A 24166-nucleotide genomic window follows, 5' to 3' on the forward strand; every position below is an offset into this window, starting at 1 on the left:
CATGGCGAACAAGATACCCCATCTAGGCTAATCCCATTTGTCCGCGTTTAGACCATACCCCTCTCAGCCTTTCCTATGTGTGTATCTGTCCAGATGTCTTTTAAATAATATTCCGCTTGGGTAGCTTACAGTCCAATGGTACGAACATTGAATTCTACAATTTTAGATAATATGAAACTATTCCCCCAAGCCCCACCCCTTTTCTCCCCCCCCCCATCCCTGTACCCCACCTGGCCGCGTGCCTATTTCTCCCCTCCACCCCCCCCCCCCCCCCCTGCTACTTTCCTCCCTCTGCCTTCACAATCTACAACTCTTCAAACTGTCATTATTGTAGATGCCCCAGCTACTTCCTCTGGCAGTTCGTTCTATATACCCACTACCCTCTCTGAGAAAATGTTCCCCTTCCTATTAAATCTTTCTCAGCTCACTGTAAACATATGTCCTCAGGTTCTTGATTTATATTCCCTGACAAAAGGACTCTGCATTCACCCTAGCTATTCCCCTTGTGATTTTATATACCTCTGTAAGATACCCCTCAGCCTCCGAAGCTCCAAGGAATAAATTCCTCTAGTCTTAGCCTGCGCAAACTCTCCCTGTACCTCAGGCCCATGATCTCGGCAACATCTTGTAAACTTTGTAAAACTTTTCTGCATCCTTTCCAGATCAATGGCATCGTTCCTATGGCAGAGCTGAACACAATGTGCCAAATATGGCCTCACCAATGCCTTGCACAACCCTAACATGATGTTCCAATTTCTATACTCAATTTCCTGACTGATGAAGGTCAGCGTGGTAAACGTTTTTCCCAATCCACCTGCGATGCCACTTTCACGGAAATATGTCCTTCTACTCCTAGATTCTTCTCCTCTTCAACACTCACCAGGGCCCCACTGTTCACTGTGAATGTCCTGCCTGGTTTGACTTTTCAAAATGCAACATCTCACATTTATCTGAATTATACTCCATGAGCCATTCCTTGGCCCACTTGCCCAGTTGATCAAAATTCCTCTGTAATTCTTGATAACCATTTTTACTGTCCATGATACCACCTATTTTAGTATAATGTGTAAACTTACTAATTATGCCTTGTACACTCTCACCCAAATTGGTGATGTAAACCACAAATAGCAATGGGCCCAGCATATCCCTGAGACACACCACTGGTCCCAGGCCTCCAGAATGAAAAACACCCATCTATCTCCACACTCTGCTTTCTCTAATCCTTTATTCCGTTAGCTAGCTCTCCTTGGATTTCATGCAATTTAATCATCCAAAGAAGCCTATCATTCGGAACCTTATCAAAGGCCTTGCAGAAATCCATAAAGACTATGTCCACGATGCTGCCCCCATCAACCTTCTTAGTTACTTCAAAAAGCTCAATCAAATTCATGAGACACAATCCATGCACAAAATCTTGCTGACTCTCCCTAATTAACCCCTGTTTTTCACATATCTCTTATTCCTCAGAATCCTCTCCAATAACTTTCTTATCATGGATGTTAGGCTTACAGTTTCTATGGTCTCATGATTGAACTTACAATTGAGACACTGGTTACATGTGTTCCTCAGTAGTTAAATTTTTCAAGAAGTACACTTTTCTAGTTTGAGCAAAGTATAGTCACCTTGCTGACTCTGGCAGATATTTACAGCTGGCTGATCCAATGTCCTGTTGTGTGCATAATAAAACCTTAAATAATATCTGCACATTAAAGTCAATAGATTGTGATTGCTTAGCCAAGCAACTGGAGATTTCACTGTATTTTTGCTGAGCTGAGGTACCATTGCCAAATCACGTATCTCAAAAGAGTCATCACGAATTGGAATGCAAAAGGATTGGAAGACAATTACAGTAAGGTATGAACCAATGAACCTATGAACCAATGGAAGTTCAGAAAAGGATGTCAGCCATTAAGGATACTTCACTCCCACAGACACACAAAGACCACAAACATTGTGGTTGACACCCTTCTCAGTGAGCTGATGAGCACCAAGATTTTGAAAGAGAAACCTTAAAATGTTGGTGATTGAAATACAATGGAGCCATACAAGAAATAATACCATGCATACGGGGCAGGATAAGGTGCATCTCCACAGCATCAAAATGGTGCTTTCGGATCCATGTACACACATGCACACACTTATACCCTATTCTCCTGCACACACCACAGTCAGTTCTTCAACAAATGTGCAATTAGATGTTTATTTAATTCAAATAAACTGTCAGGAATAGCACGGAATTCACCCGAATAGGTCTTACATCCCTCCTTTTTGTGGGCAGTGGGATCATTGAGGCACTTATCCTAAATAACTTTGTCAGTGGATACATTACCAAAATGCACTGCCCATGAGTTTGATCATAGTCTAGTGATATTTGTAGTGGCTTTGTGGAGTGCCTGTTGAAAGCCGAGTGTCAGTGTAAATAGTGTGTAGATGTTGAATTCCTTGCATTTTGCAAAATCACAGTTATTTGCTAGACCTAGGTGCTCCAGTGTATGTGAGGAAAGCTGCAAACAAAAAGGAGGGCTGTAAGACCTATTCGGGTGGATTCCCTACTATTCCTAACAGTTTATTTGATTTAAATAAACATCTTATACAATGCATGACAACTGATATCTGAGAATGTGTATAGCAGTGGGATAACATTAATAGAGTAAAGCAGATCCCATCAGGAAGTGTCTATTCTAAAATACAAGATTGAAGTGATCTTATCCAGAAATACGCCCTCATGCCTTTTGCTCCCAAAGTGCTTTGATTTAGGATTGCATAGCTGTGACCAAGCCAGCACAATGCAATCCATTTTCTAGGTATCCATTTTCTCTCTATCACTAACACTGCACAGTTCTACCTGCTTATTTCATTATTCAGTTCACCCTGTCTCATCATGGGGCTTTCATGTGCAATAAGAACATTTTAATATTTTACCAGACAGAGTACATCCAGAAAGTAATTAATTTCAATCAATAGACCACATGGATTTTTGCAGTTAAATTCCTATATTCATGTAAAATTACATTTTCTGTACTTCACATTGAGAAAAATGCCAAAATGTAGTAGAAAAGTGGATGCGAACTTACATACTAAAAAATTGTACTTACCCGGTTTAAGTTCCAGAATTTTATCTATCTTATTTCTAAACTTCTTTCCAAAGATTCCACAAAGTCCACAGACATGTCCACTGTACTTCGGGTGCAGTTTAAGCTGAAGAAAAAAATGTATGCTCAAAATCATTTGCATTTGCAGAATTTAGTTTTCTTACAGAAACATCATCACCCTCAAACTACATCACCAACAATTAATCCAAAACTAAATTCATTCTTTGCTGATCATTTACACATCCTGTAATTGTTATGATTTTATTAAAACAAACTTATAAAACGTTTAGATTGAAAATGGACAGTATGTCAGAAGTATCTCTTAAAGACATTATAAACCAACAACCAAAAACAAAGAAGTCTGATGCTCTGGGGTAATCATAAGGATGTCACTTTTGGGGTAACCACAAGGATTGTCCTCGATAAGGACAAGTCAGAGATTAAGGCAAATTGACAGCGGTTTGAATGAGTTGGCATTTAACTTAATCAATAAGTTAGAGGCATAAGGAACCGCAGACACAGGAATCTTGAGCCAAACACAACGTGCTGCTGTAACTCAGCGGGTCAGGCAGCAACTGTGAAGGATATAAGAAAATAACTGCAGATGCTGGTACAAATCGATTTATTCACAAAATGCTGGAGTAACTCAGCAGGTCAGGCAGCATCTCGGGAGAGAAGGAATGGGTGACATTTCGGGTTGAGACCCTTCTTCAGACTGAAGAAGGGTCTCGACCCGAAATGTCACCCATTCCTTCTCTCCCGAGATGCTGCCTGACCTGCTGAGTTACTCCAGCATCTTGTGAATAAAAGCATCTGTGAAGGAAACGGATAGGCGATGTTTTGGGTCGGAATCCTTCTTCTGAGTGATTACTGTAGTGGGGAAAGAGAGGTGGGAGTGGGCCAAATCCTGACAAGTGATAGGTGAATATAGGTGAAGGGGGTTGATTCGTAGAGTGGGTGGAGTAAAATGTGGGTGGAGTAAAATGATGTCAGATAAGGAGAGAAGAGGCATGAAATGTAAAGTCAGAGGGGGGGATGCAGCTGAAAGGGAATGTGCTGGGGGTGGTAGGAAGAGGGGCAGAATAGTGGGAGAAATGGGTGTGCACTGGCGGGAGGGGAGCACAGAAATGGGAGACGGGGCAGGGAGGGTATACTTAATATTGGAGAATTCAATCTTCAAACTGCAGGGTTGTAAGTTACCCACACGCAATATGAGGCACTGTTCCTAACATGTGGGGACACCCCCTTTCTGCTTTTCGTGGAGACGACTCCCTCCTCAACTCTTTGGGTCAGTCATCCATTGCCACCCAACTCACCCCTCGCAGCCACTTCCCCTGCAACTGCAGGAGGTGCAACACCTGCCTCATGCACCTCTTCCCTCTCCTCCATTCAGAATTATGAACTCTAATTGCTGTATTTACCGCTCTCTCTTATTTAACTGCAATTTCCTGTCTGCACAATCTATTGTGATTGCCAACCAAGTGTCAGCTGCAAATTCAAATATAGGAAGTTCAACTCTTATATGAGAGGAGTATTGAAGTAGTTGAAAGAGATACCTGTAGATGGTGGGAGAATTTAGTAGTGAGAGTAGCCAATAGACTTCAGTTGTGAATAGAACAACTGAAGAGGCAGCAAAGTGATATAATTAATTTGAAGTTTACTACAATGTTTAAGTGGAAAAATTTGGCAAAGCACTTTATTTTTACCCCAAAATGGTTTTAGTTTGGAATGCACGACCCAAGTGGGTGCTGGAGACAGTGACTCTCACCATATTAAATAAGTGTGCATTTGAGCACTTGTAGTACAAGATGTTACAAAGAGGAGGAGACTCAACATGAAATAATTACCAAGTTGATGGAGGTCTCTGTGAACAGGAGCAATAGGTAAGCAGGGCTCGAGGTCCATCATGGCATGAACAGGAGATTTGGGGTGAACTTAAGTTAAAGCATTAGGGGCAATTTTGATGAGATAAAAGTGTGAATAAGGGACTTGGCTGCAGATTGCTTGAAGTAGATGTGGAGACTTTGAAGTCATTGGAATGAGTAGGATGTGGGATTAGATCCTCATCTTGGGTCATTTTGGGATGCTGGATTCTTGAACAGTTTGGATAGCTACTAATTTCTACATTAGGCTAGAAAAATAATCTCCCAGAATTTCATTGTAGTAGGGAAACTGCGGGAATATATTATAGAGGAAATGGTAAATGGTCACTTGGGAAATAAGAACAGAAGTTTGCAGAGTCAGCAAGTATTTACGAAAGGGAAATCACCGTCAACAAATCTACTAGAATTTTTTTGATGTAATTGGTGGAATAGATGAGCACAAACCAGTTGATGTGATGCATTTGGATATTGAAAAGACCTTCAGGCCCCGGGGAGCCGCGCGAGCTGGAACAAAGGGCCTGTTTCCGGCTGTCTGACTCTATGACTAGGACTCGATATAGAGTACCAAGTGCAATATATCCAAGTTTGCTGATGATAAAAAGTGAGGTGGCAAGTGCAGTGTGTGCTGGAATCAGATGTTTGGGGGGATATTGATAGACAAATGAAAAGGCAAATATGTGGGGCATATACAGTGCATTCAGAAAGTATTCAGACCCCTTTACTTTTTCCACATTTTGTTACGTTACAGCCTTATTATAAAATTGATTACATTCATTTTTTTATCAGCAATCTACACACAATACCCCATAATAAAAAAGCGAAAACAGATGTTTAGAATTTTTTGCAAAGTAATTAAAAAGAAATAACTGAAATATCACATTAAGTATTCAGATCCTTTACTCAATACTTTTATTGAGGCACCTTTGGCAGCAATTACAGCCTCAAGTATTCTTGGGTATGACGCTGCAAGTTTGGCACACCTGTAATTGGGTAATTTCTCCCATTCTTCCCTGCAGCTCCTCTCAAGCTCTGTCAGGTTGGATGGGGAGCGTCGATGCACAGCTCTTTTCAGAGATATTCAATCGGGTCCAAGTCCTGGCTCTGCCTGGGCCACTCAAGGACATTCACATACTTGTCGCAAAGCCACTCCTGCATTGTCTTGGCTGTGTACTTAGGGTCGTTGTCCTGTTGGAAGATGAACCTCTGCCCCAGTCCAGACCACTCTGGAACAGGTTTTCATCAAGGATCTATCTGTACTTTGCTCTGTTCATCTTTCGCTCGATCCTGACTAGCCTCCCAGTTCCTGTTGCTGAAAAACAACCCCATAGCATGATGCTGCCACCACCATGCTTCACCGTAGGTATGGTACCAGATTTCCTCTAGATGTGACGCTTGGCATTCAGGCCAAAGAGTTCAATCTTAGTTTCATCAGACCAGAGAATCTTGTTTTTCATGGTCTGAGAGTCCTTTAGGTGCCTTTTGGATAACTCCAAGTGGGCTGTCATATGCCTTTTACTGAGGAGTGGCTTCTGTCTGGCCACTCTACCATAAAGGCCTGATTGGTGGAGTGCTGCAGATATAGTTGTCCTTCTGGAAGGTTCTCCCATCTTCACTGAGGAACTCTGGAGCTCTGTCAGAGAGACCATCAAGTTCTTGGTCACCTCCCTGACCAAGGCCCTTCTCCCCTGATTGCTCAGTTTGGCCGGGCGGCCAGCTTTATGAAGGGTCCTGCCGTTCCAAAGTTCATCCATTTAAGAATGACGGAGGCCACTGTGCTATTTGAGACCTGCAATGCTGCAGAAATTGTTTTATACCTTTCCCCAGATCTGTCTTGACACAATCCTGTCTTGGAGGTTTATGGACAATTCCTTCGTCTTCATGGCTTGGTTTTTGCTCTGACATGCACTGTCAACTGTGGGACCTTATATAGACAGGTGTGTGTCTTTCCAAATCATGTCCAATCAATTTAATTTACCACTGGTGAACTCCAGTCAAGTTGTGGAAACATCTCACGGCACGGTAGCGCAGCGGTAGAGTTGCTGCTTTACAGCGAATGCAGCGCCGGACACTCAGGTTCGATCCTGACTACGGGTGCTGCACTGTAAGGAGTTTGTACGTTCTCCCCGTGACCTGCGTGGGTTTTCTCCGAGATCTTCGGTTTCCCCCCACACTCCAAAGACGTACTGGTATGTAGGTTAATTGGCTGGGTAAATGTAAAAATTGTCCCTAGTGGGTGTAGGATAGTGTTAATGTACGGGGATTGCTGGGCGGCACGGACTTGGAGGGCCGAAAAGGCCTGTTTCCGGCTGTATATATATGATATGATATGATATGATAATCAATGGAAACCGGATAAACCTAAGCTCAATTTTGAGTGTCATAGCAAAGGGTCTGAATACTTATGTAAATGTGATATTTCAGTTATTTCTTTTTAATTACTTTGCAAAAAATTCTAAACAACTGTTTTTGCTTTTTTATTATGGGGTTTGTGTGTAGATTGATGATTAAAAAAAAAGAATTTAATCCATTTTAAAATAAGGCTGTAAGGTAACAAAATGTGGAAAAAGTGAAGGGTCTGAATACTTTCTGAATGTGGCAGAAGGAATAAAATATGTAACATATAATATTCAGTAGAAAAAAATAGAAAAACAGAGTATTTTAAAATGGTGAGAGGTAAAAAAAACTGTTTAGAGGTAGCTAGCTGGCTGTCTTAAGACGTTCAGCACTGAAAGTTAACATGCAGGTCCACCATGCAATTCGGAAGCTAAACAGTATTTGATCTCTTTTGTAAGAATAGTGAGGCTGTACCTGGAACATTTTGTGCAATAATGATCAGTCTATCTTTCTATTGACGTGGCCAAAGCAGTGCACCCCAAGTTAATGAGACATAAAATGTGTTTGCTCAGATATAGGAAATATTTGTTCCTATAGGGTGCAATTTAAGCAATACATTTCTATGACACTGATAAAATGGTAGTTTCTCTGAGGTTGCACAGAGCCATTTTTGAGAAATGTGATTTTGCTTTCATTTGCCTCTGAGAGAAACTATTCAGTTGAGCTGCATGTTGTGGAGATTCACACTTACACAATTCACAAACGTGGGGTAGAATTCACTCCACTGGAACATATGAAAAACGAGTGAATAAATCAACACGAGATTTAGTTTGATTCTGCTCACAGTTCTTGACAGATGTGCAGCTTCACCTTATAGAAACTGCGATAGGGGCCATTTTCAGATAACACAACCACCTCCACTTCATGCAGCCATCGTTTATATCCCATTAAAGCAAATCGAAACATAATTCATGGTGTCATTACTTACTTTACTTGCTAAGAAGGAAGATAGCAATTAAAATATCTCACCGATAATGTATTGTTACCATTCCAGATGAGGGAAATGGAATGCTTCTTGTTGGAAAATTTGATGTTAACTCCATTGCTATGAATATTGATCATCTTGTTGTCAAATGGCAAAGTTACTCTATAAATAATGGTGACATGAGAGTTGGGTTAAAAATATGTTTGCAACAAACCTTAAAGTCTTTTAAATCCCTAATCATTAAATAGGCCAAATTGTACTTGATTCAGGGCCCAATTTTCCTCAGTCTCCAAATCCCAGTGTCAGGCATTAAGGAATGACCACCTGGGTAAGTAAGCCTTAGCTGGCAGGTCAACCCTCCAGGATGCTCCTGTCAGCCTTGTGAACAATATTCATACATCTCTGATAAATGCATTAAAAGCATTGCAAAATCTTGAAAAGTATTTTTTTTAAATACTTAAAATGCATTGATTACTAACAAACAACTAAAAATATTAAAAGCCACAGTAACTCAAATACAAGTCTGTACCTACCTTTTGCCTCAAGGGTCGAAGGTCACTATCCACACCCTAGCCCTTCTGTTTGTCAGCCCTTCTTGTTGTAAAACTAAATGTCTCAAGGAAGTCCAAAGCATAATGAATAATGAAAAGCCGATAATCTACAGAACTGCCAGCCATCGGTAAGCATCAAGCAGATGCTGGAATGACACCTTTCCGATTGATGCCTGAACAACTGATGAATTTAACAAGAATGATGAATTTAATAAGCCATAGAATTACCCCCCCCCCCCTTTCATGCAACCTACCTCATTCCTCAAGTCTGCAATAAGTCTCAGACTCACGATTTGTAAAGATGTCAGCGACTTATTTCACCTGAATAACTGACTGCTTGTGTTTAATTTAGTTTAGTTTAGAGATAGAGCATGGAAACAGGCCCTTCGGCCCAGCGAGTCCATGCCAAACATCGATCACTTGTTCTCTCTAATTCTATGTTATACTACTTTCTCATTCATTCCCCAGGGACATTTGGGATAATTTTGCAGAGGTCAATTCATGCACAAACCTGCAGGTCTTTGGGATGTGGGAGGAAACTGGAGCACCAGGAGAAACCCACACAGTCACAGGGAGAACGTGTAAACTTCACACAGATAAGACCCAAGATCGGGATTGAACACTATGAGGCAGGGACTCTACCAACTGTGCCACTGTGCCGATCTTAATGGTTCCAATTGATTTTAACTGAATTGCCTCAAAGTCAATAAAACTTCAGATCTCGATAATGGCCCTGAATGACAACATGCAGTCAAGTACAACTAAACATAGATCTGTAGTACAAAGACTCCAGCCACAGCGTGATTATGATCTGTATGTACCTCTACTGTTATCAGTTATAAAGTTGGTGAAAAGGTGAAAAGTAGAGGATTAGTGTAATGAAATGCAAAATGATTAATTTTGGTCAGATAATATCTAATAATGAAACTAAACAAATTTAGGGTCAGTAACATGTGGAGAACAGATAAGTGCATGTAGTATAAAAGTAGAAAACTAGAGGTTATGGCAACTGTAGAAATGTATATGGGACTCAAGTCTAAAGGACATGGGTGTAGGGTAAGGGTTAAGAGTTTTCCAGGGGAACTGACAAAGAATGTTTTCATCCATTGGGTAGTTGGAATCAGGACTGAACTGAATGAGTGGCTGCATGAGTGCATCCATTTTCTGTGGATGCAGGTTCCTTCAGAAAATGTAATAGGTATCTGGACCAACACATAAATTGCCAAAGCATAGATGGCTATGGATGAAGTGCTGGCAAATGGGACTAGTGTAAATGGGTAATTAGTGGTTGACAAGAACTGAGTGGGCTGTTTCTGTGCTGTGCTATGGCTTTTGAATAAGTTTTAAAAATTGCTAAAATCAAATGGTTACGGATCTTTGGAAAACCTCACAAAGCAAAAGCAAAATGCAATCAAATGATAGAATTACTGCACACTCCAATGGACAATAGTGTGTTTATAGATTATGTCCACCACAAATACATTTATTATTCAGGACATCTATATACTAAAACTTTCGTTTGTTTGTTCCTGAACTACAGCCAAAACAGTACACGATAGCACGACAATTTTAGGCCCACCTTACTCACCGTCATCCCTTTGGTGCTAATGGAAGACATTTCATTGAAATCGGCGTTATATTTTTTAAATTATTTACATTTTAAAGTTTAAATCTATCTCCTAGGGAGGGAGGGGGAGGGAGGGGGGAGGAAGGGGGGGAGGGAGTGGGGGGGAGGGAGGGAGGGAGGGAGGGAGGGAGGGAGGGAGGGAGGGAGGGAGGGAGGGAGGGAGGGAGGGAGGGAGGGAGGGAGGGAGGGAGGGAGGGAGGGAGGGAGGGAGGGAGGGAGGGAGGGAGGGAGGGAGGGAGGGAGGGAGGGAGGGAGGGAGGGAGGGAGGGAGGGAGGGAGGGAGGGGAGAGGAGGACAAGGGAGGGTTGAGGGTGAAGGAGTGGGGGGGAGAAGGGGGGGGCGGGGGAAGGGAAGGGGAGTGGGAGGTGAGGGGGATGGGGGTGGAGGGAGGGGGAGGGGATGGGGAAGGGAGGGGAGGGGCAGGAGGGAGGGCGAGGGTGAGGGATAAGGGAAGGAGGGAGGGAGGGAGGGGGAGGGGAAGGGCCGGGGAGGAGGAAGGGGTGGGGGGAGGGGGTGGGGGATGGGGAGGGGGGGAGGTGAGAGGGGGGAAGAGTGGATGGGGAGGGGGGAGGAGAGGGTGCTGCACCAATGCAGAAGAGATTTGGGCCCAATGGATCCACTTGGTCTAGTGGATCCATAAAATTATAAAGAGTGATATCCCTGTAGTGAGGAAGCACTATGCGTAAGGACTGCTGGATATACGTTAATATACATGATATAACTATTGATCAGTAATGAATTTCTGTTCTCCTTGCTCATCTAGCCTGAAACCAGCTTATTTTCAAAAATATTTCTTGAAGGAGCAGTATGTTGCACCAACGAGATGTCTGGTTTCAAGGCTAGAACTGTGGGTGGCGCAGTGGCGCAGCAGCAGAGTTGCTGCCCTCTGGCGCCAGAGACCAGGGTTTGATCCTGACCATGGGTGCTGTCTGTGTGCAATTTGCATGGTCTCCCTGTGATCACGTGGGTTTTCTTTGGATGCTCCGGTTTCCTTCCACATTTGAAAAACATACAAGTTTGTAGGTTAACAGCACTATTGTACGGGTAATTTTTTGTCAGTACGGACTCAGTGGGCCAAAGAGCTGTACCTCTAAAACTAGAACCGACAAGCATAAGATAAAATCAATCAATAGCTTTGTTATTTCACCCAGCTGTAAAGATCAGGGTTTTTATTTCTCATGTTTTCACTTGACAAAGCAGAGGCCATTTAGCCCATCGAGTTTTTGCTAGCTCTCTGAGCAATCTCATCAATTCCATTCCCCAATTTATTTCCTTGAAACCAATTTTCTTCACATTCCCAAATACTCCATCCTTATTCCCCTGCCACCTATCTACACATGGAATACGTTACTGTAAACATTAAATCCATCGACCAGCAGGTTGTGGGGACATGGGAGGAAACTAGAGCACTCACGGAAAAGTCACACAGTTAGGAACTTGCAAGTTCTACATAGACAGCACTCGAGTCTGGAATTGAAGCTGGGTTGGTTGAAGCTTGAGGCCCAGCACGAAGTGTTTTGTCACTGCGGCACCCAATTTTGGGTCAACAAACCGAATTAATTTGCACTGAAGTTTACAACAGATTACATAATGATTGACGCAGAGCAATTGTTTAACAGAACAATATTTCTGCAACTGCAAAGTTTGCTTTCCCCCAAGGCTGCAATAAGAATTTAACAGCCTCACGTGCTAGTCAAATCTACTTTTAGCAGTGTGGCACTGTCATCTTGTGTTATTTTTTAAGTATTACTGTATGGCCCTCCGGAAGAAGGATCACAAGAAATGAACAATCAAATTACATATCTAGTTTTCTCTTGTTGTTAGTCCGTTTTAATATTCCGCAATTGGGAACAAATTCAGGAATCAATATTGTGTAATAGCATCAAATATCTATCAGAAAGTGACACTACTAATGGCAAAATGGTTTCCTATATCAATCACAAAACAATCAATGTACCTATTACTTGATAAAGAGGTACTATATTATTCCAAGTTTTGAAAAGATTTTCCATCATCACACAATAGCATTGCAGTTATTTTTAAAATTAACGCTATTAAAATATATTGAATGTTCAAAACTTTGAGATAAGGATCTGGAGGTATGGCGCATACAGATAAGTTATGCGTAAATCACAGGGAGTCACGGTGATAGAGTTGTAGAGCTGCTGCCTTACTGCACAAGAGCCCTGGGCTCAATCCTGATCTTGAGTGCTGTTTGTGTGGAGTTTACATGTTCTCCCTGTGACTGTGTGGGTTTCCTCTGGGTTTTCCAGTTTCCTCCCATATCCCAAAGACATGCAGGTTTGTAGGTTAATGGGCCTCTGTAACAATGTCCTTAATGTGTAGTGAGTGAGTGAGAAAGTGGGATGACATGGAACTAGTGTCAACGAGTAATAGATGATAGGCTTGGTCCCGTGGGCTGGAAAGTCTGTTCCCATACTGTATCTGGTCTTAAAATGACAATCAAAAGCAATCCAGCAAATTTCAACTTACATTTGGTTTTTAACCTTAATAACTCCATTATTCACAACAATCACGGTGGTATCAATTTTAATGAATATCTCCTCCAGGTCTCCAGTTAATCCACGGCGGACTTTCACCTCATATGCATCAAGCCCTTCCTTGCATAGCCTGCTCATGATGAAGTCACAGGTTGATGCAAAGTAGAAAGCTTCATTGTTAAATGTCCTGAAAGACCCTGTTCCCCATGTTTTGCAGGTATCTGGAAGAAAAGGAGAACTCCCTCTGTCACAACAACAAAAGTTTAAAATCAATCTAAATGTTGATCAATCAAATATTCTGAACATAATGCACTTACGATGATTTTCTCGTGCTTCAGAGACGTCTCGGATTGAACGCCTGAACACTTGGGTGAGGACATCCTGATCCAGATCTTTTACAAAATAATATTTTAAAATTACTACTTATAGAATATACAATGCTAGTATACAGTTTGTTTTTGTAGGAGCAAATGGAAAGGCCACGTGGAGTTGGCGTTCTAAGTCATGAGCGATTTATTTAAACTGGTGTGCACCAGGAGACTAGTCAAAGCTGATCTCCTGAGCGTGAGATTCGTACAGCTTTTATATTCTAAGCTGACAAGATTACACAAAAACTTGATTAACAATAAAACTAGGTCTTGATTACAGAATGGAAGTTACCGAAAGGCTTAATTAGATAACCAACGGTCTTAATTACAGAATAAAATGATTATCCACAATTCTAACTTAGCTGACAGTAGTTCCAATTTTCTGTTACAATGGGTGCACACTATAACATAATCAATGAAGTTTCTGAAACTTGGGTGTCGTCACTGCTGCTTTCTATGTCTCTACTTTTAGGCTTTGTCTGCAGTTCCCAGTCACCACATTAGCACAATCAAATTCCTATTTACTCGGTATTAGCCCCCACTATTCTTTCCTCTATACCAATTTTCGATATTATTTTTGTGCTTATATCCTGTTTTATTAAATTAATTGAAAAAACTGCAATCATTCTATTTTCAAAAATGTTGCATTTATCATTGTGTTTCCACCATGAACAAATATAAAATGTGTATAAATATAAATTATATTTCAAGCAGTTTTTGAATTTGTTTTAATTTTTGAACAAGCATTGACAAAATAAATCCATACAATTTGAACAAGTGATTTATCGTGACGCATTGGAATAGCCATTATTTATGGTTTTAAGAACAATATTTTATGGGGTTTAGAATCCCTGATTATTTCCATTTGTGGACTTTTCATCCTTTATGATCGGAACATGCCTTTTCTCATTCAGGATTGATATAAATTGTTTAATGTTAATCTACATTTTAGCTATGTTATTTACAGTTTTCAGTGACACTATAAATTTTATGGAGTTCATCAATAATGGGTAGCTTTTATATTTCACAATGGAGACATGAATTGCTTAAAAACTAATCCTTTCCTGAGGCATGACAAAAGATATGAATTTCATGTGGGTACCCTTGACGTATTGCTGAAATACACAAGAAAATGGGGAAATGGTGTAAAAGAATGCCCGGATGCCACAAAAGTTTGTTTTATGAGGCGATTGACAAAAACAGAGGAGTGAGTGTAAGGGGTGACGTCCAGAGTGAGGGACCTGAATGGAAAGAGGAGTGGTTGTCACTTGTGAGGCAAAGGAAGGGCTAATTGGGTAGGGGACCGGCTATTAAGAACTTCAAGTGCGATTAACTTGTAAACCAAACTGACAAGTGAAAAGGTATGAAAAACAGAAATGTGGTTCATCATTAAAAGAAACTAATTAAAGGATAATTATACTTTCAGAAAGATATCTATGCAAATCTGTCAATGAAAAAAGGCAGAAACATTTCTATCAGTTCCTCAATACCAACTTGGAATTCAATTAATACATTCTAAACTATTGAGTCTGGATGTTCTCACTACATTACAAAAATGTTTCAATTGCTTGCTGATGTTAACTTACCAAATTTGCTCGTGGAATAGTCATTGCCAGATGAGTCTGTGATAGAAAAGTAACAAATATGGAAAATAATTCACTTGCAATGTTTCTTTCTGCTGCAAACCACTGGTTATTCTTTGTTTTTGACATTCAAATATTGTAGGTCAACAGTTATTTTGATTATAAGAGTAAAATATTTAATTATCACTAATTAACATCAAGTTCATAACAGATCTGAAACACAGTTAAATTCAAGGGCACACTTGGAGTATAGTGTTCAGTTTTGGTCACCCTGCTATAGGAATCAATCTTCCATCTGGAAACTTAGCAGCAGGCAAGGCTAATTTTGAAGTTACTCAGTAACACTTCTTCTTCGTAGGCCTGCTTTTCAAACCATTTTGTAAAGTAGAGATGAGATTGAAGGATGGGTTGGGAGAAAAGAGAGACAATTGGAATTGATAGACATCCGATGCAAGACTCAATGCATCAATCTTTATGCAAGGCACTCTGAACAGCACATTTTTTTATACCTCAATAGAAATAATGTGCAGGACATGTTTTTTTTACTATTTAGAAAATGTAACAAAGAAAAGTAGGAACAGGCCCTTTGGATCACAATGTTTGTGCTGATCATGATGCCAAGATAAACTAATCTCATCTATCAGCACATGATCCATATCACTAAATTCCCAGCACATCCTTGTACCCATCTAAAAGTATTTTAAACACCACTATCGTATCAGCCTCCACCATCACCGCATCAGTGCGTTCCAAATATCAACCCATCATCTGTGCAAAAGATTTGCCGTGTACATTTCCTTTAAACTTTGCCCTTTCACCTTAAAGTTATATCTTTCCAACTTTAACATTTACATCCTGGAAAAATGATTCTATCTGTCGTCCCTATCTGTGCCTCTCATAATTTAATCTATTCTATCAGGTCTCCCATCAGCCTTCAACCATCCAGAGTAAAATTAGCCAAGTTTCCCTAATTCCTCCTTATAGCTAAAAGATACAAAGTGCTGGAGTAATTCAGTGGGTCAGGCAGCATACCTTGAGAATCTGGATAAGTGACGTTTAGGGTCAGGACCCTTCTTCAGACTTATCCTCAAGAAACCCATGTTCTCTTGGTATGCTGCATGACCAACTGAGTTACTCCAGCACTTTGTGTCTTTTTTTGTAAACTAATATCTGCTGGTTCCTTGTATGCATCCTCTTCTTATAGCAAATACTCTCTAATTCAGGCAACATTCTGTAAACCTCTTTTACATCCCCTGGAAAGTCTCCACATCCTTCCTGTAGTGTGGTGACCAGAATTGCACACAGTATTTCAGGTGCGACCTAATCAAAGCATTATTAAGTTGCATCATGACATCCTGACTCTTATACTCAATGCCCCAATCTACAAGTCAATCATACCATATGCAACCTTTACTACTCTATCTAATGGTGTGCCACTTTCAGGGAGTTATGTACTTAGAGGGCATGCAGCGTAGGTTTAGTAGGTTAATTCCCGGAATGGCGGGACTGCCATATGTTGAATGACTGGAGCGACTAGGCACTGGAATTTAGAAGGATGAGAGGGAATCTTATCGAAACATATAAGATTATTAAGGGGTTGGACAAGTTAGAGGCAGGAAACATGTTCCCAATGTTGGGGCAGTCCAGAACCAAGGGCCACAGTTTAAGAATAAGGGGAAGGCCATTTAGAACGGTGATGAGGAAAAACCTTTTCAGTCGGAGAGTTGTAAATCTGTGGAATTCTCTGCCTCAGAAGGCAGTGGAGGCCAATTCTCTCAATGCATTCAAGAGAGAGCTAGATAGAGCTCTTAAGGATAGCGGAGTCAGGGGGTATGGGGAGAAGGCAGGAACGGGGTACTGATTGAGAATGATCAGCCATGATCACATTGAATGGTGGTGCTGGCTCGAAGAGCCGAATAGCCTACTCCTGCACCTATTATCTATTGTCTATTGTCTATAGACTCCAAGATCAATCTATACATTAAAACTATTAAGGCTCTTTCCATTAATTGTATACTTTCCCCTTACATTCGACCTCCCAAAGTGCCGCACCTCACACTTGACTCAGATTAAACTCCATCTGCCATTTCTCCAGGGGTGCAGTGGTGTCGGAGCTCCGGCACCTCTGTTAAAAAAAAGCCAAAATAAACAGCGGGGAATTTTAACTGGCGAGGAATTTAACAGCGGCCGCTCCGACACCAGTTACAGCTCCGGCACTTAAAAAACTAACGCTGCAAAATTGCATTTCTCTGCTCATTTCTGTAGCTGATCGATATCCCGCTATGAACCATGAAAACTTTCCATGCAGTCTTCAACTGTAGCAATCTTGCTGTCATCTGCAAACTTCAATTCAATGGTTCAGTGGTTCGATGGATATTTATTGGCACATATGCAAATAAACATTACATAGGGAGAAATTAACTTTGCATATAATGCCTGTACCACCATGTTTGGCACCATTTCATCAAGTTCAAAGTCCGGATTCCCGCATGTTGGTTCTATAGGAGCAGATTCCAATCCCCTCCGTCGCCCATTACACACTCGGACTGTGAATCATCGTCTCTCTCTTCTCACTAGCCATCGACTCCATATACACTAACCGACCCATCTACATTTATGTCTACAGAGGCACAGGAACTGCAGATGCTGGTTTACAGAAGAAGGCACACATTGCTGGGGTAACTCAGTAGATTAGGCAACATCGACAATTGGCATTTCTGGTCGGAAACTGCTTCAGACTTCGACCAGAACTTTCACCAGTTCATGTTCTCCAGAGATGGTGCCTGACACACTGAGATACTCCAGCACTTTGTGTCTCATGTTACAGTGCCCCCTCCCTCATGTGCTGCTCTGATCCCTGTCACCGGCAGACAGACCAGGAGAAGCCAAACCTCAGCACCATGAACCTTGCCCAGCTGCCATAGATCACCAGCTGCCTTAGATCACCGGCTGCCATAGACCACTGGCTTCCGTAGATCACTGGCTCCCTGGACAGAGATCCGGATTGAGCCGAGGCCATGGCCAAAGGAGGAACTGCTGTATCCAATTAGCTGCCATTGAACTGGCCCTGCTGCACCTCGGCTTCCTGCTTAAAAACCAAAGCAATTCCAGCAAACGGGAAAGGAAGAAAGAGAGAAAGGAAGGAAGCACAATGGGACAGAGGGAGGCAGAGAAAAAGTGGAAACTAATTCCATAACTCCCTATAATCACTCATCAAGACCTTGTGCCTCCTATCACTTTGGCTCTGCCTGACTTTACTATTCCCCACTGTGCTAACAGTTACATAAATATAATTTGCATTACAAAATATCAAAGCAAAGAGCTGATTTCTTTGGCAACTAGTAACTAGACTTGGTGCCAACAGCTAAGGATTTCATTTCCGAGATCTGAAAAGGCCGACTGATTTGAATGAATTGCATTAATTTTCTCAGAACTAAAATGTTACTAAGATAATCATTATTCTTAGGAAAATATTGTAAAAAGTGGAAACAAGAAAGCAAGTATATGGAAATAGACCCATACAAATCAAGCTAATTACGCTACATTGCAAATGACACATTTACATTGCTAAGACAGAATGTAACTCTGTGCACAAGATGGGAAGAAATAGAAAAAGGCATTTAGTAAACGAAAATTGTGAAATAAATAAAGATGAAAGGCTTAAAAATTATTAAAAGAATTAATTCTTATTATTGATACCTGTGCCGTCATTGTTGCCTGAAATTGGTGACCATTAACGATGAGCATTGGAGAAGTGAGCAGAGGGACCTATGCTTACTTGGTTGTACTAATTTCCAACTGTTGTTTGTTATCTATCACCATTACGCATAAAATAGAAGCATATGTAACCAGGTAAAATCATTAACTAACGCAATACAAAAGTTTTAATTATCAACAATTACTTGTTACTTGGAATAATACCCTATAACTTAATCAATTTGCTTCAAAAGTGATACATTACAATGGAAATTCAGCAAAAATAATTAGAATGTTTTACCTTTATTGAGGGTAAGAACCCAGAACACAACCAACAGATTGACTTTCATTGTTGGTGCTGCTGGCAGACTTATGTCACTTTGAATGATTTTTATACAAGATCAGTTCATTGATATGCAAATAGCATGCGGAAATGAAAACTAGAAATATTGGTTTCTAGTCATTACATCACAGGCGATTGTAAAATACCAATGCACATCCTTATTGCAACTGTAAAAACATTTTGCTTTCTAAAGAAAAAGATTGCAAATTAAATAAAGCATTGAAAATAACCTTACTGCATTTGGTCTCTTGTACGTTCATATAATTGGTCTTACCACCCCTGCTTCCAAGACCTAATGCAATCAGATAGACATAAAGTGCTGAAGTAACTCAAACAGAACTGTCCTGGCAGACTCCACAAACAAAACTGTCCTGGCGGACCCATTGTTTCTGCCTGTTCATGTCCCACTGAATTAATTTCCACCTACCTTGACTCCATACTATCCCCCCTGGTCAAATCCCTCCCCACCTATGTCCAAGACACCTCACATGCTTTCCGTCTCCTCAATAACTTCTGGTTTCCAGGCCCCCACTGATTGTGGAATCAGTCTGAAGAAAAGTCTTGATCTGAAACATCACTTATCCATGTTCTCCAGAAATACTGCCTGACCTGCTGAGTTACTCCAGCACTTTATGTCCTTTTGGGTATTAACCAGCATCTGCAGACCTTTGTTTCTACCGAATGTCATCAATTGTTCTGAAAACCTTACTTTCATAATCCCACACTTTGGAGGTAATATAGAAGAGTTTATCTTTCCCTATGTTATGGATATCTTTCAATTTATTAAATATTCAACCATCTATAAACCATAAATCACTCCATGGCTAAAATTAGCAAAATCAATCACTTGTTTATTCACAGACTGAAGATGGACTATTAATGGTTTGATGAAAGCTTAAGTTGTATAAGATATTCATACGTTCATTCATAAAACCTAAACTGACAATTTACAAGCACGACAATATGTAAAGATACCATGAGTGGAACCCCACTGATAATTATCTATGGCCTTTAATATTCCTCTTAATAGATTGGATAAGCTGTTCTATAATATGCACCCATTATTCATCAAGAGTAAAAGGTAGTCATAGTTTCAGGAAAAAAATTACCTCTACATTTGTACAGCCTCCATTCAATCTGTCGCTCTATTTGCCACATTCATCTAATCTAATGTGCAAACTTTAAAATGTATAGGAAATTACTTAGTCTGGCTACCAACACTTGGAAAAAATTACAAAACAGTGAGTCCAAAATTAAATAAAACTACAACAAAAAGCTTATCATCTTTATGAAACACACAAACATAGAAGTTCAGGAATAAAACTGAGGGAAAAGAATTAGAAAAGAGTTACAGGCAATGAAGGCGAACAATAGCAATTTTGATCTGGGAAGTTATGCAGTGGGGGTTTATGTTTAAGATAGACACAAAATGCTGAAGTAATTCAGTGGGTCAGGCAGCATCTCGGGAAAGAAGGAATGGGTGACATTTTGGGTCGAGACCCTTCAAACTGATATCAAGGTAGTGGGCGGGACAAAGATAGGATGTAGGAGAAGACAGGAAGACTAGTGGGCGAACTGGGAAGGGGGAGGGGAAAGAGAGGGACAGAGGAACTATCTGAAGTTGGAGAAGTCAATGTTCATACCGCTGGGGTGTAAACTGCCCAATCTGAGAGTCTGTTCTATATTTTGGCTGTGGGCTGATTCATGTCTCAGCTAATCAATATTTAATTTCGATTCTATATTTTCTGCTCATCTGTTTCAAGCTCTGTCAACGACATTGCAACTCAATAAAAGCAAGAACATTGACAGACATAGCATTACAGAAAACAAATCACATGTCCATTCTATTATCTGCTGTACAATCAGCACACTAGGGGGCAGTAGAGTAGAGTTTCACGAATCATTCACAGATGCCCTGATAATTATTGGAAAACTAAAGATAAAACAAAAAACAATACTCAAGGCCTTGCTATGACCATAATTCAGGCAAGTAGCCCATTTAATTTTTTTTACATGACTTAAGCACTGTTGAGAACCTAGATAAGATTGAACAAACTTATACTAACTTAAAACCGTATACATCATATTGTATTGAAAGAATTGAGGCCGCCTTTCAGAGGAGAAGTAAAATGGCTATGTTTGAGATCCTTAAATTGATATCATTAAATTACTTTGAAGTTAATTTCATTTGAAAAATACTCTTTAGACTCAAAATGTATGAAAAAAACAGATAAAGCATATGCCAAATAATTCAGATGCTAGGAACAGGCAACATTTAATACAAAGGAACCACAGATTGCATTTTATACCAAAGATTCACACAAAATGCTGCAGTAACTCAGTGGGTCATGCAACATCTCCGGAGAAAATGGATAGGTGACGATTCAGGCCGAGACCCTTCATCAGACATTTATTCTCAGACCTCAATATCAAAATATTACAGTCTAGGGAGCATGAATTATATAGTTTATTACTCATGAATGTACCCATTGGGTCCAATTTAAAAGACAGTGATCATCAGTTAAGGCTTGTGGCAATAATTAAAGCCATTGTCTATAGTTCTTAAGGAGGAAGTGCTCATTGCCTGCTCCCAATGGTTTAAGACATTTCAAGTTCTGGAAGTTTCAAAGAAGTCATGGAAAGGATGAAAGAAATAGCCATCCAAGTGAGACAACTTGACATCACCTCCAGGATTCCCAGGCAGGCTGAAGAGTTCAGTGTGATGTAAGAGCAAATTTAAATCTGTTTAATTTATCTATTGATTTCTCAGAATGTTGGTGTTCTTGAAAGGCCAGCATTTGTTGCCTATTCCTATTTGGCTTTAAGAACATGGTGGTGAGCAAGCTTCTTAAAATGCTGCACTCCTACTGGTGAAGGGTCTGCTACAAAGCTGTGGGGAAGGGAGCTGGAGAATTTAGACCCAGTTCCATTTACCACATGGTTCAATGCCTTCTACGCCTTGGTGATTCATGTGTTCACACCGATAATTCTTAGTTGTTGTGCGAGTAGCTACTTTTACCCAGTGATTAGGGTTGTTCACCAACAAATAATCCAGCAGTAATGAATGGAATGATTGAAAATCTGATTCCCTGCCTTTCCCATTATGTTCCAACAACCCAGTATCTTCTTAACTGCTCAAAGAACCTCCAAAATTATAATAGAAAATGGAATGGTGCAGATTAAGTCATTTTGCCCCCTATGTCTGTGCTGGCTTGTGGGAAACCATTTCCATTTACTTCTTACTCTAATTCCTTGCATTTTCTCCCCTCCTAATAGTTATTCAATTCCTTTTTTCAAAAATTGTTATTAAATTGGCTGCCAAGCTTCCACTTCAAACAACATGAACCTAAATGTATGTCATCTGGTCACCCATAGAATGTAATTCAACTGTGAACTTAATACAGCTCCAACAATTAAAACTATACTTTAAAATAAGAATTTTTATACTCCGATCAATTGTAAATTTTAGCTGCAGTGCTTTCCTTTCTATAATTTTAGTTTTAAATCACATACGTTTCTTAAGTTTTGTCTGAGATGCAATTATTGTTCTTGTTTTAGTATTTAATGGGCTGACTCAGAGTTTAGAATTTAATCCTTCAGGTAAGTCCAACAAATTACTATGCTCAAGGGACACTTGTTCTCTGAGTTGACAACAAAGCAAACATATTACATGGTTCCAATTGTTGGCAAGACATTATAGAGTTAGTGATTGAGTTGATAATATGGAAACACACCAAGAAATTATCAAGAAAATAAACTTAACTAACAATAAACAATGTATTTATAAAGTGAACTAAATAAATAGTAAAATTATACTGGCAATTAGTTCAACGTGAGGAGGAAATTGATATAAACTTGAAAATCTCCTGTTTAGATCATGCTTTAGGTGCCGAACAATGGCTGCCTCTGCCAATGGTCTGTCTTGTCTTTTTCTTTGTTGTTTTTAACTATTGTTAAATGTATGTTTTAGTCTGCCTTTAGTTTTGTTTTATGTGGGGTTTGGGAGGGGTTTTGGGGGAAATGTATTTTATCTCTTTCCTTGACAGAGATGCAACTTTTTTTGTATCGTATCTCCGTCCGCGCTGCAGCCTAACATCGTGGAGCTGGCGGCCTCTTGCTGGGGATCGACCTCGGGAGCTCCAACTGTGGGAGTCTGCAGACATAACATTGTGGAGCTGGTGGTCTCTTTGCTAGGGATCAACCTTGGGAGCTCCAACCGTGGGAGTCTGCGGATTTAACATCGTGGAGCTCGCGGTACCTGGTTAGGGATCGACTTTGGGAGCTCCAAGCCGTAGGAGCTTCTACAGCGCCGGGACTTACGATCACCGGCTGCGGGAGCTTCGATTATCCTGACTGCAGATGGTTCAACTGCCCTGACGTCAGGAGAAAATGAGGAAAGAAGATAAGACTTTATTGCCTTCCATCACAGTGGAGAGTGTGGTGGATTAGCTGTGGTGGATGTTTATGTTAATTTTTATGTAGTTGTGAGTCTTGTTGCTTTTTTTGGTATAACTGTATGGCAAAATCAAATTCTTTGTATGTTGCAAAACATACTTGGCTAATAAATTAATTACGATTACAATTCTTTTCAGTTCAGGCCATGAAGATGCAAAGGAAATGTTCAAACTTCCCTTTAAAGGACTCATGGGTAATCAATAAAGATGGGGAATTTTAGTCATGACTAAGGGAATATTGTTGGAGAACTATCCTAATTCCATTTACAAACATTTGGTCCCTTTGCCACAAAAAAAGAAAGTGTTTCAATGTATCTCGATACACCTGACAATAATAATATACTAAACTAAACTATGCCTTGGTTATATGAGAGTTCATCTAGATACATTTTAAATGCTGAGCAAGCGGCTGCTTCTAGACAGACTGCAAACACCCTGCAGGTTAGGCAGCTTTTCCTCAGATCCTCCCCACCCTTCTTACTGTTCGCCTGAAATTTATAGCCTGAGAGTTTAGATGTGTCCATTATTGGGTAACAATTTACACAGTTTCTAACCACCTATGCCCGTCATTATTTTGTGTCCATGCGTCAGATATCCTCTCATCTTCACTCCAAAGAAAGCAAGCCCAGCCTATCCAGACACAAGAGATGACTGATGTTGGAACCTGGAGCACAAAACAAAATCAACGGGCCAACCAGCATCTGTGGAGGTAAAGGGATTGTCAACATTTTGAGTTGAGACCCTGCATC

General features: G+C 40.4%; 1 protein-coding gene across 1 annotated transcript in view; it reads right to left on the reverse strand.

The window, feature by feature from the left end:
- The window catches only part of LOC144604795 (uncharacterized), a 98406-nt gene extending 80463 nt beyond the window's left edge, over window positions 1-17943 (reverse strand). The window contains exons 1-6 of the mRNA XM_078419457.1: window positions 17871-17943; window positions 14928-14963; window positions 13291-13365; window positions 12966-13194; window positions 8339-8456; window positions 3096-3198 (exon numbers count right to left, since the gene is read on the reverse strand). Of these exons, the coding sequence (XP_078275583.1) occupies window positions 3096-3198; window positions 8339-8456; window positions 12966-13194; window positions 13291-13365; window positions 14928-14963; window positions 17871-17943 (634 nt within the window). The remainder of the gene's footprint in view (window positions 1-3095; window positions 3199-8338; window positions 8457-12965; window positions 13195-13290; window positions 13366-14927; window positions 14964-17870) is intronic.
- Between the last annotated feature and the right edge of the window lie 6223 nt (window positions 17944-24166).

Source organism: Rhinoraja longicauda, chromosome 23, assembly GCF_053455715.1.
Source record: "Rhinoraja longicauda isolate Sanriku21f chromosome 23, sRhiLon1.1, whole genome shotgun sequence".
Classification (NCBI taxonomy): domain Eukaryota; kingdom Metazoa; phylum Chordata; class Chondrichthyes; order Rajiformes; family Arhynchobatidae; genus Rhinoraja; species Rhinoraja longicauda.